This window comes from Azolla caroliniana, unplaced genomic scaffold (genome assembly GCF_043228905.1).
Source record: "Azolla caroliniana isolate FFs.n. ecotype wild unplaced genomic scaffold, voAzoCaro1.0.p SCAF_1, whole genome shotgun sequence".
Classification (NCBI taxonomy): domain Eukaryota; kingdom Viridiplantae; phylum Streptophyta; class Polypodiopsida; order Salviniales; family Salviniaceae; genus Azolla; species Azolla caroliniana.
Window position 1 is genome coordinate 19,723,207 of NW_028230436.1, and position 19,236 is coordinate 19,742,442.

The 19,236-nt window shown below is 41.7% G+C and overlaps 1 protein-coding gene across 3 annotated transcripts; it reads left to right on the forward strand.

The window, feature by feature from the left end:
* Positions 1–9,956: 9,956 nt before the first annotated feature.
* On the forward strand, positions 9,957–14,072 carry LOC147869133 (uncharacterized). Of its 3 annotated transcripts, XM_087326683.1 has the most exons (9): positions 9,959–10,840; positions 10,945–11,015; positions 11,096–11,189; positions 11,642–11,740; positions 11,834–11,926; positions 12,352–12,471; positions 12,822–12,925; positions 13,092–13,164; positions 13,641–14,072. In XM_087326683.1, exons 1-9 carry the CDS (start codon positions 10,007–10,009, stop codon positions 13,701–13,703), a joined length of 1,551 nt encoding a protein of 516 aa, XP_087182809.1. In that variant the 5' UTR covers positions 9,959–10,006; the 3' UTR covers positions 13,704–14,072. The 3 variants fall into 3 exon arrangements, with proteins under 3 accessions (XP_087182822.1, XP_087182816.1, XP_087182809.1); XM_087326690.1 differs by lacking the exon at positions 11,642–11,740 and having other exon boundaries at positions 9,958–10,840; XM_087326696.1 differs by lacking the exons at positions 11,642–11,740; positions 11,834–11,926 and having other exon boundaries at positions 9,957–10,840.
* The last annotated feature ends 5,164 nt before the right edge of the window (positions 14,073–19,236 follow it).

Here is a 19,236-nt window from a genome sequence, read left to right on the forward strand (position 1 = left end):
TATGCAATTTCGATTCACGCACCTCGGCTGCTTGATAGAAGAGGAAGGCAAAGTGATCACACAAGGGCGTCATGAAGGGAGGATGTTTATCCTCGACACTAATCAAGCCGGCACCGCGTTGTACGTGAAAGGACAAACGGTTGAATCGGATATCGACCTGTGGCACAAGCGGTTTGGCCACGTAAATTTCCCACAGCTTTGTGAGATGAAGACGAAGAACATTGTTTTCGGCTTGCCGAAATTTCGGGGCCGTAATGGCCAAGTCTGTGAAGCCTGTCAGATGGGAAAACAACACCGACTTCCATTCCCCAATGAACGTAATCGTAGTCGAAGTCCGCTAGATTTGATCCATTCGGATGTGTGGGGTCCGACACAAAACGTGAGTCTCAGTGGAAGCCGTTACTTTGTCACCTTCATCGATGACTTCACTCGGCACACGTGGGTATGCACAATCGTGAAGAAGAGCGAAGTCTTCGCATGTTTCCTGAAGGTGAAGAGCCTTGCGGAAAGGGAAACACGGCATAAGATCAAATGCCTATAGTCCAATTGCGGGAAGGAGTACTTCTCTGACCAGTTCACAAGTTATCTACAGAAGGAGGGAATTCGACGTGAATTCTCGTGTAGATACACGCCACAGCAGAACGACGTGGTCGAGCGGAAGAATCGGACAATTGAAGAAGCGGCCATGGCAATGCTTGAAGAGAAGCATATGCCAAAATTCTATTGGGCTAAAGTTGTGAAGACGACTGTCTACCTGCAGAATCGGACTTCTGCTAATGGAGGAGTGTCGCCACATGAGCTATATTTCGGGAAAACGCCGAACTTGGCACACTTGAGGATTTTCGGCAGCATCGCGTATGTGCACATGCCGAAGGAGAAAAGGAGGAAACTGGATGCTAAAGCTAAGAAATGTATCTTGGTCGGCTATTCAGATGAGCAGAAAGGGTATAAGTGTTATAACCCTCAAACAAAGGAAGTACGCATAAGCCGCGACGTTGTGTTCGACGAGTCCGCTTCGTGGTACTTGCCTTCACCTCCAGTACCTCAAGACTCCATTTCGGATTTTGAGGAAGAAGTCAGCGTGGTTGAGATGCCTCTACATGATGAGGAAATCAGAGCTCTAAGAGAGAGACTCCGATCTCATTTCAACTTAGTGGGTCGAATGAGGGGTTGAGCCAAAATGGCCAACCTATTGAAGAGACGGCGAGTAGTGGAGACTCAGTCATGATGTCCCCGCGTAAAGAACCGAGGAGACGGTTTACACGCAAGGAGAAGGGCAAGAAGAAAATGCCGGAATACAACTTTGGTAGTTCAGAGTAAGATCGGAGCGAGTCTGACTACGAGCAAACTGAAAAGGAACCTCCACAGAAGAAGTCGACAGTAGCCGAAAAGGTCGTGAAATCGGGTAATCACGAATTACGCCGATCTACCCGCCTGAAGAACCCCGTAAAGAGATACGGGTATAATGAGTACATGGCACACCATTACGCGTACATGATGCGAGTGGCGGAAGTGCGTGAGCTGGAGAGCTACGTAGAAGCGGTGAAAGACGCGACCTGGCGTGCCGTAGTGGAGGAAGAGATGCGCACATTATCGGAGAATGAAACATGGGACCTAGTTGACGCACCGAAGGGTGTAAAGCCAATCGGATGCAGATGGGTGTATAAGGTGAAATACAACACCGATGGCTCTGTCAGCCGCTACAAGGCCCGTTTAGTAGCGAAAGGCTACGCGTAGAAGCACGGTGTGGACTATGATGAGACCTTCGCGCCTATCGCGAAGATGACTACCATGCAAGTTCTACTAGACGTAGCAGCGGCAAAGGGGGTGGCACTTACATCAGATGGATGTAAAGAACGTGTTCCTGCATGGTGATCTTGAGGAGCAGGTGTACATGGTATAGCCCCCCAGATTTCTATCCAAACAAAACACCTCGGCAGTTTGCCGATTGAAGAAGTCCTTATACGGACTAAAGCAAGCCACGCGAGCTTGGAAAGCAAAGATTACGCAACAATTGCGTAGGATGGGGTTTGCGCTGTCGAAATCAGACTCTTCTCTATTTGTTCGGCAAGGTCAATATGGACCGGTCAGCCTACTCTTGTATGTTGATGATTTAGTCATCGCCGGTGCCGACCTTGACAAAATCCTTCGCGTGAAGTCTCAGCTTGCAGCATCTTTTGAAATGAAGGATCTCGGAGACCTTCATTACTTCCTTGGGATCGAAGTGATCCGTACCCCCGAGGGCATATTGCTCAGCCAGCGTCATTACGCGCTGAATATGTTCTTCAAGTTCGGGATGGCAAACTGTAAACCCATCTTGACCTCTCTAGATAGAAACGCAAAGCTTTGCCGAGATTCAGGGAAGGCGTGCAACCCGAAACGGTTCCGACAGATTGTCGAAAGCCTTATCTATCTAACGATTACTCGGCCGGATCTTAGTTATCCAGTCGGCCTAATCAGTCAATTCATGTTGCAGCCTATGCCCGAACACTTTCAGTGCGCGCAACAAATACTATGTTATGTCAGCGGCACGAAAGACATGGCGTTGTTTTATCGGGCAGGCATAGCCGAATAGTTAGTCGGCTACACAGATGTCGATTGGGCCGGAAACGCCCACGATTATAGATCCACATCCGGATACGCATTCTCTCTAGGAAGTGTGGCGATTGCGTGGAGCAGTAAGAAGCAGCCAATAGTAGCACTGTCAAGCACGGAGGCCGAGTATCGAGGGGCGACTATCGCTACGTGCGAAGTCATTTGGCTAAAACGGCTATTACGGGATCTACATGTAGAGGTGTCTGATCTGACAACAATCTTTTGTGAAAACCTTAGCAGTATCCACCTTGCGAAAAACCCCGTGTTCCACACCCAGACCAAGCATTTGAGGTGCATTACCATTTTGTCCGCGATCGGGTCCTTTCAGGAGAAGTCGAACTAGCGTATGTTCCGACGGATCGGCAGGTTGCCGAAATCTTCACCAAGCCTCTTGGTCTCAACAAGTTACAGCATTTCTCAGGTGAGCTAGAGTTGTGTCACCTCGACACACCGACCTTGGGGGGGAGAAAGGAAGAACAGGAACAAGGGCGTGAAAGGCTCGGGGGTGTTCATCACAACGAAAGTGACGGTGATGAGGAATCGGATGAAGAATTCGATTTCGGACCGGCTGAAGAAGTCGAAGAAGAGAGCAAGGGTCGCAATCGTAGGGAAGAGTCGAAGACAGCCGAATCAGCGGGAGATAAGGCCAAGACGAAGACGTGATCGGAAGTTGTCAAAGGCCTAAAGACAGGAGACGAATTGGAGACAGCCAATTCGGATGAGAGCGGAATTGAATTGGAAGTGTTCGATTCAATCGGAATGTTCGATTCAGATACACTGAATCAATTGAAGGTCATGCAGAGAAAAGGGAAGCAAAGGACGCACCGACACCGCGACAGAAAGGGAGTTGAGAAGGGCCGAACAAACAAACAAGCCAACCAAAGGGTTGAAGCGCACAGAATCAAAAGGGTCAAGGAGCGCGAGCGAGGCGTGAAGCCAAAAGGAACCGGAGCGTAGATCTGGAAGAGCAGACGGAACCTCAAGTTGAGCTTGAGGGGGAGTGTTGAGTGACAAGCTCAACGTTGGTGCGTAACACGGTGCGTAACCCAGTGCGTAGATTGGGTGTGTAAAACATTACACATAACGTAAACCGTAACGGTGCGAACACCGTGAGGCCGTTAGAAAGATATTCCTCGAAAGGAATAATTTTGGGAGTGAGTGTAGCGGCTCATTTATGAGCGTCAAGTACTGTCATTACTTGTGTCAGCCCGATTGTCAGGGCTTATATAAAAGGTGCTCACTGAGCACGGTGTATGTACACAGAGAGTCACTATTTTGAATTCGAGTTTCTTGTTGTCTGCTCTCTCTCTCTCTCTCTGTCTCTCCCTCTCCCTCTCCATCTCTGCGTTTTCTATGTTTTACCAAACTATCTTATTCCTCCGAACTATGTACTCTGTGTTTCACATACGCTTCCGCACACGCTATTCTTTTACAGAAGCACATGCCGACTTTCTATTGGGCTGAAGCGGCATCCACGGCCGTCTATCTCATGAATCAATGCACCACTAATGGAATGCATGAGCTAACTCCATACGAGCTCTTTGTTGTAAGGAAGCCAATCCTTTCGCACCTCAAAGTTGTCGGAACCATTGCAAATGTATGCATCACGAACGAACAATGACAACAAAGTTGGAGAAATGTATCCTCGTGGGATACTCGCCCGAGAAAAAGGGATACAAGTGCTTCAACCCTTTGATCCGAGCAGTTCGGGTAAGTCGTGGCGTAGTCTTTGACGAATCGGCATCATGGTATGAGCCCAGTTCGGCTCCATCCAAACCGACCGAGGAACAGTTGGTCGTCAACTCGGATAACAATATTCGGCAACAAGAGGGTGACCTTATATAAAGCACCCTCCTCCTATTTCATAGAGAGTTGGTTGTTGCTCCTTGTAATGCTAAATTTTTTGTAATTGGTATTCTCCTTGTTAATATACATCTTCTTGAGTACTTCATTTCTCTCATTCATCTATCTTGTGTTTCTCTCCTCTCCTCTCCTCTTTCCACAAGCACAAACACACACACACACACACACACACACACACACATCTCTTCCATTGCACAGAATCATATCCAATTCTTTGCAGCTTCACACTCCTTCAAATGCCTTTCGACTTGTCGTTTTTCTCGGCCAACAACGTCGACTACTCTACATCCTCCATTTTCGGTGAGACAAAAATTTCTACCTATTGTACGAGTGTGGGGTTTCCGGTGTCTGTCCAAACTATCGCAGCCCCACACCTTGATAGCCATCTCTAAAAATCCTCTCAACCTTCTCTACCGAGAGAGTCTTGATTTTGCTCATGGTTCGGCCAAACCGTCAAAATTTGGATGGAGTGTCAACCATCCTGGCTCTTTACCCTCCCGTACGCCAAACCGTTGTCTAGCACCGTTGTCTCTATCCGAGCCACTATGATGTATGGCTCGTTGAGTATAACCGGGTAAGACGACGACTCCTACACAAAGAAGTGTTGGTCGATCTCGACGTCTCCGACCCTTACCCTGACGTTCGGGCATTGCCCCATGAAGCTCCTCTGTGGCACGGGTCGCCGACATATTTTCCAGTCGTGTTTCATGTTAATCAGCCACTTACCCTTCTTGTAAAATTCCATCGATATCATGTTGATCTCCAATCCGTGGTCGATTAGCGCCACCGCCGGCTCCTGCACATCACTGATCTAGACCACCGTCTCCGTTGTCGCTCTCGCCCAATGTGGCTTTAGGTAGTGGTTGCCGGCATATTCGTCTTCTACATCCACTTCATCAATATGTGCCACTTTTACCTCAACCGACTTCTCGTTTTCAGGCTTCGTCGAGAGGCACTTCCTCTTCACTAGGTCGATGATTGAGTCATGGAACTCTTTCTTCGCAATTCTTAATACTTCTCATAATGAGAGCTCCACCTGGTTGTCGAGGATCCACTCCTCTAAGACCTTCTGCAAGTTTGTTGTCTTCTCAATCTCAAAGCTCACCCGGAAGCTCGGGAACTTCATCTTCTCCTTCTCCTGTCGGTCAGCCAAACCGACATCAGTCTTCCTTGGGCCACTCGAGGTGTCGTACCGATTCAAAGGACTGGCATTTCCAACCCGTTTGTCTTCCACCATAATTTCGTAGTTCTGGCATGGCCTCCACGAAGCCGATGCTTTCTTCTACCGGATCGCCCTATCTGGTGACCTCATGGACCTGCCTCTCCGCGCGGTCCCCTCTTCCTTAGCTTCTTCCCGGAGAAGCCTTCAAGCACCACCAACCAAAAACCGGTATCGGTTCCGGAACCGGTGCCATTCTCTTCGCCGACTTGAATGTCAGCCAACATTGAGTAATGGATAGTCTCTACGTGCCGCGTCACAGCCTCCTCCACCAACCTTTTCATTTCGTCCCTATTGGTGTTTATTTCCAGGGGCCTCAACATCTCGATCGCGTGTACCTGGTCATTCCAAGGTACATCGCGTTATTCTTAAGCGCCTCTACGAAGTCAGCGCAATCCCTCTAGATATGGCCGACGTCGTCGCACCACATGCACCTGAGGTCATTCGACGGGCGCCGATCACGCAACTGACCCTCGCCATCTCTTCGAGCGTGTGCGATTTTCAGATTTCATACCATCTTTGTCATCTCTTCCAGAGCTACGCCACCGGATGGTCCCTCGACCATGTTGGTTGGAACCGAGCCTGACTCGAGGCATCTTCTTGTCTCATCTAACCGAGTCAGAATCTCCTCAAACCTCTTCTTGATAATCTCCACAATCTCCAATAGAAGACCTACCTTTTCCCCATCAAGCAGCTCGACCAACTTGATGAATAGCAGGACCTTGCTCGTATCGAGCACAGTCCGGTCCAGTGCCAAAAGGCATGCAAATCACTTCTCAAACTCCTAGAGAAGCACCGATGTGTTCCATCCTTTGCCGGGGAGCCCAACCAAAGCAAGTCGTTGAATCTGTATCTTTCGAGGAGCCATCCCTTGAACTCCAACCAATTCCAACAAACTACTTGGACCTCGAGCACTTCCGTGTGGATGCTCGGCATTATGACCCGTGGGAATCTGGCTAGTCGTTTGTCCTCTGGGATGTCCCTCATTATCATTTCGGCCTTGTAGGACTCTAGGTAGCTTGTGATGTCCTTTCCATTAAAATGGCCTATCATGCCGACTATCATCTCTATGGCCCTATCGAGGCCACTCGCACTCTCTCAAGCATTCACTAGGCAGTTGACATCCACCATCATTGCTTCCACGAGCTCAGTTCCCCTCATCTTGACTCTTTTGTTGCCCCCTTTCACGTCTTGTTCACCAAAGATGTCACAATTTTCCGCGTGTATGTGTCGAAACGGGGCGGGACCACCAGGGTCTTGAATGAAGGAGCCGGTAGAGATACAGAGAGAGTGTATGTGTGAAATGATTATTCGGATAACTTCATCGGTACATGGGTCAACATGTAAACGATCCGGACTAGTCACCAAATGTTGGACAATGAGCACACGAGCTTAGGCGTGTACGTTGTTCCTGACCCGTTGCTAGATACCAGACGATGAGCACACGAGCTTAGGCACATACGCTGTTCCGGACCCGTCGATGGATACCGGACGATGAGCACACAGGCTCAAACGCTCAGTTATGCGGGCAGGAGGAAGGGAATTGAGATGAGGATACGAATAGAGACCGAAAGACCTAGGGGATCTGGGAACCACAAAATAATGGATTAACTTAAAATAATAGAAAATACCACCAGACTCAGCCGACAACAAAGCTTCGAGCTCTCCACATGCACACACACACGCACGCAGACCCTAGTGAGCCTTTGGTCGGGAGCACACGGGCTTCCAACGCGAACTGAGGCCTCACAGTACAACGAGCGACAGACCGAAAGCAAGAAACGAGCAATCGATTCTTCAATCCGACAGAGCTTCCACCTCCTAAACGATGGTCCCCTCTTAACGGTTTTCCCCTCCCCTTTTATAGTTCCAAGGAGAGGGGGTTAGTGTTACATCAACAGCTAAGGACAACCGATTTTGTCAATGATCCTTCCCCTCATTTTCCTCCCTACACATGCTTATTCCTCTAGTTTTGTGGGACATTAAAGTACCCATCTAAATCACACTGCCTAGTACTTATTAGTCCTATGCATAGTACGTAAAAATCGTGTCCGTCTAGCATAACATTCGTTTTCCTACGTTGGAAAATGAATGTGAATGTTATTCAGACATTCTTGCATTTTTTTTTTGTTTTTTTCCCATTTTTTAATGTTTTTTTTTTTGTTTTTTTCCATTTTTTAGGTTTATTTACTTCATAAAAAATAGTTAATACAAAAGTATGGTATTTATCATTCTTTGAGGGTGTTTTTCTTAGGCGAATGATTGAACCATTCGCGAATGCGAATGCACATATGGTACGTATGGTTCATACTATGGTCCTATGTTATTTACAATGTTCTATGTACATAAAGCCTCATTCGTGTTGCATCCGTTCACGCACGTCCGACTCTCTTTTCTACTTATGGCTGGAAATCTTCACAACAACATACTCCATTATCCTCCCAAACACCTTGGACATGACCATGAACTTTAGAATCTCGCTTTAACCCACAAGATGTTCCCTCATCCATGACCATATCAATCGTTGAGATGACAATATTCTTCTCAACATCTTCCTTATTTTTCCCTTTGACATAAATTTCCGTGGGTGGTTCACCATGATATTGGCATTCAGCCATAATAATGCCCCACCAATTGACCATATTTTAAACAATGTCATGCGAAAAGTCTCCCACTAAAGCTTAAAATGAAAGATCCACCAAATTGAGATGTATCTATACTCATCCATCCTAGAAGTTTACATCTCGTGTCCCATAACATACAAAATCTACATTTGTTCAAACAATTAGCATGAGTAGCAACCAAAACTTTACCAATTTGAGACATCAAATCTGGTAGTGATTCCCGAAAGAATGAGTTACTACAATCAACAGTCACCCCAATTGGATATTGTTGTTTTAATAAATCTTTATAGTCCACCGCCATAACCCATTCCATCACATGCACTAAGTATCTTCTATTAAAAAAGATTGGTACCTTTGCCATCAAAGCAGTACGGTGCTCCGACGATTGGAAAACTACATCATTGAAAATCTCTTGGACCCACGTACACATCCTTAACACAATTAGGCCTTACGAGTGAAATCAACCACTGCTTAATCCATGATACCAAAGAAATACAAATTAACACCATGATCATAAAACCTGTCAAAAGTTACTAACGTGGACATGATCTCCATTATCACCTCTACAACATCCTCTTCTACACAATCCTTAACATCTTTCTCATTTTTTTTTCCATAAAATCAAAAAGCAAAGCCTTAACAAAATCACGACGACTATCATCATCATAATCATCCCCAAAAACATCTTTCACCAAGAACTACAAAGATACGATGTTTTCTCATGGTCTGTAGAATCAATACGTTTTTGTTGTATGTAACTTTCACAACCGTCATTACAACCACATCCATCGAACAGTCATCAATCCACTTCGTGTTGTCATGTCAAACATCCTAATAGAGATTGACACAAGTAACTTGAGACGACAACAATTTTACTACTTGGAAATCTCTCTGAATGAGCTTCACAACGAGCCAAAAATCACAAAATCAGAGTTGTGAGGACAAAGTTACATTAGAAACATGTTTTAACACTATCATTGGGACATCATCGCTTTTCTTCCTGTATTTTTTAAAATAAAAAAACAAAATTATAATTAGCTTACCCTAGTGGTAAGTCGTTTACATTATTAGCATTGTATGTTGGGTTCAAAACCCAATTTTCATACCTCTCTATTACTTCGTAGATATCTCGTATTTCGCTACATCTTGGAATGTAGGGGGGGGGGGGGGGTTGAACCCATGAGAACACTGACCCGACCTGGCAACCATACCAACTAGTGATGAGCTACTAGTACTAGTACTACATCCACTCTCTCTCTCTCTCTCTCTCAAGGAGGTTGAGGTTGAGAGGCTGTGTGTGTGTGTGTGTGTGTGTGTGTGTTAGTAAGAAAGAAGAAGAAAGAGGCAGGCAGGCAGGCAGATAGAGATATATGTATAGAGATCCTTTAAACCTAAAATTGGAGAGCAAGAAACAACAAACACCCACTGAAGCTGAAGAGCAGTGAGCAGAGAGCAGCCATCGTAACACGAAACACATCCATCCATCCATCCATCAAGGGATTCCACAGAAGACAGAGAAACCTTGAAGAAGCCATATCCGAACTAGAGAGAGAGAGAGAGAGAGAGAGAGAGAGAGTAAGAGTAAGTACCTCCCTCCTTTCATTAAGGCTTTTAAGCAGGAACCCAATGAGGAATGCGATCGATCTGCAATCGCTTCTCTCTATTTCTCTCTATTTCCCTGAGTGAAAATCCTGACGTAGATGGCATGGACTTTGGCCACCGCCAGACGGCTGTAGAATCGTCTTCCCCTGGACTCATAGGGTTTCTTGAAAATGAACATCAGAGTGAGAGAAAGAAGAGATCACTTCTTCAACTTTGTGAACGTGGTAATAACAGCACCCAGAGCAGGAAGAGGTCCCATAACCCTTTCTTTAATTTCTCGGTGACAAAGAACATTAAAAAGAATCATCAGCAGCAGGGAGGACAGTGCTTTTCTCCGTCTCAGTGGATTGCTCTTTTCAGAGGAAGAAAAGGTACTCTGGATAGAGGACTGGAGAGCGTGTCATGGAGGAAGCAGTTGTCCCCTCGCGTGGCAGCAGAATTATCTGCAATGCGAGTGTCATCAACCCTAACATCAAGTGAGGAGTGTGGTCATCAACATGGTCAAGGTCAACAACAGGGTCAGGATCAGGGTCAAGGTCAAGGTCATGGTCATACTGAGCAAGGGCATGATCAAGATAAAGGTGAAAGTCATTCTGAACAAGGCCAGGGGCAAGGGCAAGAGAAAGAGCAAGGCCATGATGGTCAACAACACTACCATCCAGGAGCATCATCATTACAATGTGTTCCCATTCGAAAGGCTCTGGGAATTATCACTCCTTGTACGACAGATGGTGTCCCTACGTGGAAGAAGTTGCTTACAAAGGCTCAAGCCCGAGACAAAACTATCTTAAACATAGAGGCAAAAATTCTGTCTGAAGAATATTTGCTTAAAGCTTTTCAAGAGACAAGGGCTGCCTTGGAGAAGCTTACGATCAAGGACAAACCTTCTGAAGAGACAAAGAAGGAGGAAGAGAAGGAAAAAGAGAAAGAGGAGGAGGTATTTTATATTTTTTACCATTGACTTTACTAACCATTGATATTTCATTAATTTTAACCACTGGATTTCACCAAGTATGAACTATCTTGTTTACTAATTCGAAGGCTATTGCTTTTACACCCCTAACAAAAGAAGAAGAAGAAACAGTTTCTCATGCATTGAATGGATCCAATAGGTATGGTATCCATTAGATCATCTCGTGTTGTTGCCTGGAATAACTTAAGCTGAATGAATCCTTTTTTGTTCTTTCTACAGGCATGAAGTGCTTGTGCAGCATGAACGATCGAACATTGACCTAACCAGCGGAGCTATTCAATGTTTGCAGCCTGGAGCTTGGCTGAATGATGACGTAAGTCTAGCAAAATTGGCTAAGTGTAGTTTGTGTAGACAGTTAGTTTTATAATCAAACTTAGACATGATTATTTTTCATCCAACTTTTACTTGAAGAGTTTGAAGAGCCTAATTTCGATCATTTATTGGTATCTACAATAAAAATAAAATTTGATCTTCATCAAACTTTATTTGAAAAGGTTGAAATCTAGTGTTGAAAAGAATATATATATTTTCATCAAACAGTTTTGAAGACAAAAAAAGAAGCATATTTTAGGTCATCAATTTATGTCTAAACTTGAAAAGAAAGTATATGTTCCCTGATGGAACTTTATTTGATTAGTTCAAACAAAACTGTGATTTGTCTTCAATTTGTATATAGAATTAAAAGCGAGCAACATATTTTTATCGAAATGTTTTTGAGGAGCTATATAAAACTGTAGGTTTTCATTGAACTTTCGATCTACCTAGGTTATCAATTTGTATCTAGAGCTGCTAAAGGAGAGAGAACTTCGAGAGCCGAAATCATTCATGAAATGCCACTTTTTCAACACATTTTTTTACAACAAGGTTATTGGGCACCTTAATACACTTCCATACTGAAAAATACAGGATGTGGGTTCAACCGTTATCTTGACTTACTGCTATGAAATCTTTCTGCAGCTTTATAAAGATGCACACTCTTATAACTATAAAGCGGTTAGAAGGTGGACAACAACAAATAGGCTTGGTTACAGTCTACTGCAATGTGACAAGGTTTCTTTTTCTATTTCTTCTTCTAATACAAAGGGTTTAATTTTGAAATGGAAACAAAGGAAATTGAATTTGGGGTCTTTTAAGCATTTAGAATATTATCAAATGTTTTTTTCTCAACCAATAACAGACTTCTGTTGTGGTACTGTTGACGTATTCTTGGATCTGCATTTTAGAGAAATTATTGTTTCACACCACAATTCAAATTGAAGGGGTTATTGGTGTTATGGAATCCTCTCACTAAGATATTTAGAACAACACGATATTTGTCAAGGTTTTGATAACATGTCCCTAAACCTTTAACCATCCTCCAATTCAGAAGTATATCGACAACATGGATTTTCTACAAGGCCGAATTTTTACTTTAGAAATTTCCTAATGGCTGCTTATGTTATTACTTGGATTGCTAATACTTCTTTATCTTGCAGATTTTCATTCCCATACATAAAGACGTCCATTGGTGCTTGGCAGTTATCAATCTACGTGAAAAGAAAATTCAATATCTTGACTCCCTCAAGGGGCATGATGCAAATGCTCTACATGTTCTTGTGAGCATCACTTCTTTCTCATGAATTTGAGATTTGAAGCAAAATTGATAATTTTTGATTATTTATTTTTTGCATGTTTTTGTTCTCTTAAGCTTGAAGTTCTACTAGGAATTTAAGGTATAGGATCATATTATTTTTAAGCCTGTGTTCTAAATATGAGGACACCTTTCATTAATTTTCTTTTTTAATGTGGAGAGTCGGTAATGAAATGTGGTACTAAGTGATTGAAAAATCTTATCACAATTTTTGCAGGGCTGAAATAAAATCGTCTTTCATGAAGATAACTAGAATGGGAAGGCTTGCTATGATTGTTATTAATTTTCCTTCAATTTTATTTCTCATGTTCATAGGCCCGGTATTTGAAAGATGAAGCAAAAGACAAACTAAATGAGGATTTGGATTCAAACAGTTGGGAGCTGGATTGCCCCACAGACATACCCGAACAATTTAATGGGTAATTTTTGCTTTCTCTCGCAGTATGCTTGAAGAAAAAGAAAAGAAGCTTAGCATAACTTTCTGCAAGTATTTTTAGCTTAGCATAAATTTTTTATTTTATTTAAATGTTAATTTTATGTGGTTGAACTCAATAGTCAATTTCCTCATTAAATTTCCATTGTCAGTTGCGACTGTGGTATGTTCATGATCAAATATGCGGATTTTTATAGCCGGGGCAACGAGTTAAAATTTAGCCAAGTAAGTTAGTCTCCTTAAGAAATTGAAGCCTTCTTCTCTAGACATACTTTTGTTTGTATCCATTTCCATATGTGAAGGACTATTGGTTATAAGCCTATCGAGTTTTGGGAAATTATTTTCATATTTATATATTTTCTATTTTTGCACCCTTACGTTCTAGTTGTTCTAGTTCACAAGGTTGTTTTTCTTTTCTATATTCTGATTTTAACTTGACACAACGTGTTATTTAGTTAGTATCTTTTATGAATGCTTCGTCCATTTTTAATTCAAAAACATAATATGTAAATCACAACCTGCTGCATATAGAAGATGACTCGAGCTTTAGACACATTTTTAAAGGACATATTAGTAATATGGTATAAATATTGATGACAATTAACTGACGAATAGGAACATAAAATATTGATCAAATGATTCTTTCTGTCTTGATAGCATATTTTAGTTTTTCTCAATTTATAATCGATTTACCCATGCAGAGGGACATGGGGTATTTTCGAAGAAGGACAACACTTGAACTTCTCCAATTGAAAGCAAGGTGATTATGGTTATGGATGGGTGGTGGCTTTGTTTAACCCATGTCAAAGTTGGTGTTTCAATTGATCAAAACTAACAATGATGTTTAGGTATACGAAATTCTCATGGTATATCTGTTTTTGAGTATATATTTTTAGTTGGGATTGCTAGAAAATACTCGGTTACTTTTTATTGTCGCCTTTCTGAGGTGTGTAACATATTAAATTACTTATATATATTTGTTGAGAAAGACCAATAAATGTAAAGGATGAAACTGGAGGATATAAAAAACAATTAAAATGTCGAGGTTGATATCAGGTCATAATGAAATCAATCTCCTTGGTCCTCTCACAATATTTTTAAATAGCAAAAGAACCTTGATCATTTCTCCGACATTTCATATTTTCTTGTAGTACTTGAATGTTAGTTTTTTGCCCCAATAGAGTGGTGGTTATGGTTTTAATTAAATAGGTTTATCAGGAATAAATGGATTTAAAAATATTTAAATGCTTATTTAGTTTCTATATGTGATTTTCTAGTTTTATACACATAATATGAGGGCGTTATAAAATAGAGCACCGCACATACATAAATCTTCGTTTTCCACTAGTGCGTCTATGGGTTGAACCAAATATTCATATGACTTGTGTTTTGTAATAATACTTTAGAAAAGCCAACAAATAAAACCAACAGATGGAAATGGGTAAATCTCCCCGCTTCATCTGTGGAAGCTGGATTTGAACCATAGACCAATCGTGGATGAAGCGGTTAACAGCGCGCACTGAGTCACCAACAAAAAAAATGTACGGTTAGTATCATATACATTCTTTGACTCTTGTTACTTGAGCCGCCTCTGAGTTTGCAAAACGTTAAGCCGACATTTCCTAAACTTTACGTACACCCTAACTCTTATTATAGGAAGAAGCAGCAGCAATAGTAATCCTATTTTTGTAGAGCCCCTGACCGATATTTTGTTTGGTGACATGTTGGAGGATTCTATACGCTCTAAAGGGTACGGAGACGTGATAGCAAAGGGGAGAGCGAGATGTACTCGATATTAGTTTTGTGACACAATGGAGTGGTGGTTATTATCTTATTTAAAATAGTTTTATAAAGAATAAATGGATTTAAGAATGTTTAAATACTTATTTTCCAAATGTGATTTCCTAGTTTATAAGCGTAATATCGGGACACTATAAAATAGAGTACCACACATGCATAAATCTTCCTTTCCCACTTGTGTGACTATGGGGTTGACCAAATAGGTTCCTTAGATCTTATATCTTGTGTTCAGTCTTTGCCCATGTTATTTGATTTTTTTGGAAAAACAAGTATTTTGTAGTCAAGGGCAAACTCGTTTCACACTTGGCCAACCCAAGGTTAATCAAATCAGTTTTCTAGCTCAAATGACTCAAACGTAGATGCTGGGAAAACAAATTTATTTTGTTATTTCCCAAATTTATTTTATTAAAGAGGACACAAGCAGCAAACTATTCACGCACATATTGTCGTGAGCCATTTGATTTTTTTCAAAAGTTTCATGTATATATGGTGATATTCTATTTGAATTTGACATTTTATTGTACATGTGATTGTGATATAATAATACTCTGTTGTTGAACATGTCTTAGAATGTTCTTGATCGGAATTTGTAACACAACAATATACTCTAATGTTGTATTCGATAGGTATTTCTTTGGAAATATATGCATATCCTTTGGTTGTATCAGTTAAAGAGTTGAAACTAGTTTCGTGGGCACAATGATTGCATTTTATTCATGTAATTGTGTGTGTGAACAATGACTCTAGGACATAAGACAACATGTTGAGCCTTAAGGAGCTGCCATAAATGTTCGATGTAGAGATTAGGTAAAGACATTATATGTCACCCCAGTGGTTGTTAAAACACTTTAGTGTTACCATAGTACCATGATTCTTGAAACTTGTCTCATATGTCTAGAGGGGTATCAATATGAGATAATATCTTAAATATTGTTTGTTGGGCATAGTTCAAATATTATCTAATTTGTTACAATAATTGCCTAAAATTTGCCAACTAATGTGTAAGTACATCACAATGGTTTACATCAATGACTTGGTCATGAGATCCTCTTGATTGGAGATGGCATATAGGTTAGCACCTCTATTTCTATTCTTGATGCAACATATTCACATATATATAGCAATGTCATACATTTCTCATTTGTTGTGTTTCTACATTTTAAACACCCAAGGAAACTGTTGAGTTTCATTTGATTCATGTGTGGATGATACCCACTTAGTAGGGAAAATGCATGGTGAATAGTCTAATGTTATGAAGCCTTAGTCAAGAGATAGGACGAAAAGAATTGAAGAAGATTTTAGCACTTGGATTCATTAGATGTGATTCTAATTTCGAACAACATCCCGATTTTGATAGTTCCAAAATTGTTTGTTATTATATTGCATTTGAACATGAACTATAATTGCCTTGTGGACAATACACAATAAGGATATTGAAAAAACCTTGAAGATGAAGTTGAGATTTTACTTGGTTATAAACAAACTTTGAGGAAGAACCATAATAGCCCTTAGTTCATGTGGCTAATTAGTCACGACTCATTGGGAAACATAAGACACCCAATAAATTCTTCGAAATGACTCTCGAGACTTGATCTTCTATGTGCATATAGAAAAGAAGGATCACACTAGAGATTAATGCCACAAACTCTAACAAAAGCATTACGAGAAAAAGGCCATGTCTCTAGATCTTTGTTCAATCTTGAATTCTTGAGGTTTATACAAACATTTGAGTAACTTTCGAATATTGTCAACCTCACTAAGGTTCAATGATTTGCATCATTTGAGCAAACTTATCACTAAGTTTTAATTATAATTCATGTTTGATTTTGATAACACTTTTTAGTGTGTACAAGACTTTTCTCATGCATTCTTGTTCCATAGGACCAAAAGATTGTTTGGTAGTCTTATCAATGTTTTGGGATGTTTTTTTCTAGAGAACTACCACTTAGATAAATGTATACTCGTAATGATGACCATAATGTCGATCTCATCTATTTCTATTCCTTCATACTAACTTAGTCAATCCAAAGAAGATGATATCAATTTTGAATTTGAGGTTTTTTTTTTCACCATAAAACATATGCTCCATTGGTATTAATAAAAAGCCCGGAGGCAGTATACAAATAGTACATAATATTGTTTCATCTCCACCAGTATATCTGAACTGATTCTAGCATTTGTAAAAACTGTTGGGAAAAAAACAACCATAAAACACAACATTGATTCCAGTGATCTGCTGCAGAAAACAAAATTTCGGGCTCTTAGAACAGACCTCCATAGAAAACTTATATTTCACATGATATTCCATGTCCTCCCTCTTTCCAATCATATGTGTCAGGTGTGGAGCTGTAAGAAGATTCACCATCCCAACATAAACAGTTGCAAACAGATCTGAACTGATTCCAACATTTGTAAAAACTGTTGGGGAGAAAAAAAACAGACCATGAAAATGAAATGTACTATACTAATCTCCACCTCTCACCCCATTTGCTTCGATCCCCACAACTTATTCACTCTCCCTTCATGATGTGCTTCGGCCCCCTCAACATCATCACTCCTAAAAACAACCAAATTGCTTCATTCAATCCACCTCCACCATCTCGCCGAATACCACCAATGTCCTATTTTGAATTTGAGGATTACTTAAAAATGGGACACATTCGTTCGATTATTGCATTCTAGGGTGCATCAATTATATTAGATGTGCCTCAATTCCCGTTCCAAGAGCTCACATTCCAAGATTGTTGGTGCTGTTAAAAGAAAATATTAGAATGGGAATCCTTGAGCCATCTAATGCACCTTATTCAAATAGGTGGTTCACAGTGCCGAAAAAGAATGGAGCGCTTCGATTTATCCAAGATCTGCAACTGGTAAACAAGGTCACCATTCGTAATGTTGGTATTGGACCTAGAGTTGATGAGTTTGTTGGAGCTTTTGCAGGAAGGTCGATTTACTCGATTGGAGACTTGTATTCTGGATACGACCAATTTAAATTGACTTTGGATAGTAGAGACATCACAATGATGCGGACTCCCATCGGGCTAGTAAGGATGTGTACATTACCGCAAGGGGCAACTAACTTGGTGGCCCACATGATGAATGCCATGAACAAAGTACTAAGAGACTGCATCCCAGATATTACAATGCCTTTCCTCGATGATATCCCTATAAAGGGGTGCCCCAAATAAGAGAAGGACGAGTCTTTAGATCAAGATGGATGTCGAAGATTTGTCTCAAACCATATTAAAGACTGTTGAAGAGTGCTAGAAAGACTAGAGGCGAACGCGAGATCCTAGTGGTGGGACATCTTTGTGGACCATACGGACGAAAACCCTCTCTTGAGAAGGTGAATGCTATTCAAGAGATGCGAGAGGAATGTGGAACACAGACAGAGGTCCGAAGATTCTTAGGAGCATGTGCGTTCTACCACATTTGGATTCTGCACTATGCTCATCTGGCTGAACCCTTGTATAGCTTACTGAAAAAAGGGAGAAAATTCAAATGGGAACCGATACACACAGAGGCGATGAAGAGATTAAAAGGGCTATTAGTGGCAGCACCAGCTTTAAGGAAAGTCGTCTACAAAGAAGGGATGCCCATCTACATCACGGTAGATACGAATCCAACGGGAATTGGATGGGTCATCAACCAAGAAGGAGAAGATAGCACACGGTACGCCATCTGGTTCGGAGCAAAGGTCCTTAGCGAACAACAACGAGGATACGCCCAAGTAAAGCGGAAACTCTGGGGTATTGTGTCTGCGGTGAAGGTAGACAACGACTACTTGATCGGGTCGGAGGTGGTAATTGAAACGGATTGCCTCCCAATCCTTGGGATGATCTCCGGATGTGCGACACCAGATCTAGCTATGCTGAGGTGGATCACGTATATCAAGTCTTTGAACCCAGAGATCCGCCACATTGCTGGGAAGATAAATACGATGACCGACATGTTGTCAAGAGAAAAATTTGAGGATGAAGGTGACATGGTTTCGGAAGATGAAGACGTCGCCCTAGACTTCTTCAAGGCAGCCCGACTGTCAGCAGAAGACAGAGACACGCCAACCCTCCACGCTTTCAACGAGAATGAGTATGAAGGGGAGTGGTTACTAATCGACAGATTCTTGAGAACGATGATGGCAGATGCTTCATGGACGAAGGAGGTGGCTCTACAAATACGAAAGAAAGCTTACCAGTACTTTCTGAAGGGAGGATTCCTCTTGCGGCATCCAATGAGAAGGACATGGATGCCACGATGAGTAGTGGTGAAGAAAGATGACCAAACAACGTTGATGTCTGAATTCCATGAAAGTCCATGGGCAGGTCATAGAGGAACGTGGGCACCATTTGAAAAGCTAAAGGAAAAGTACTGGTGGCCGAGCATGTATAAAGGTGTACTACATTTCGTGTCCACATGCGAAAGTTGTCAAGTACATTCGAACGTATGTCACCGTGATGGGTTGCTACCAACATACCCACTCACCATACACTTTAAATG

Bases quoted from the DNA above. Each gene is read 5' to 3' on its own strand.
- LOC147869133 (XM_087326683.1), top strand. From the start codon at position 10,007: ATGGACTTTGGCCACCGCCAGACGGCTGTAGAATCGTCTTCCCCTGGA. The intron at 11,190-11,641 runs GTAAGTCTAGCA...CGATCTACCTAG, and splicing joins GAGCTTGGCTGAATGATGAC to GTTATCAATTTGTATCTAGA. The intron at 12,472-12,821 runs GTGAGCATCACT...TCATGTTCATAG, and splicing joins CAAATGCTCTACATGTTCTT to GCCCGGTATTTGAAAGATGA.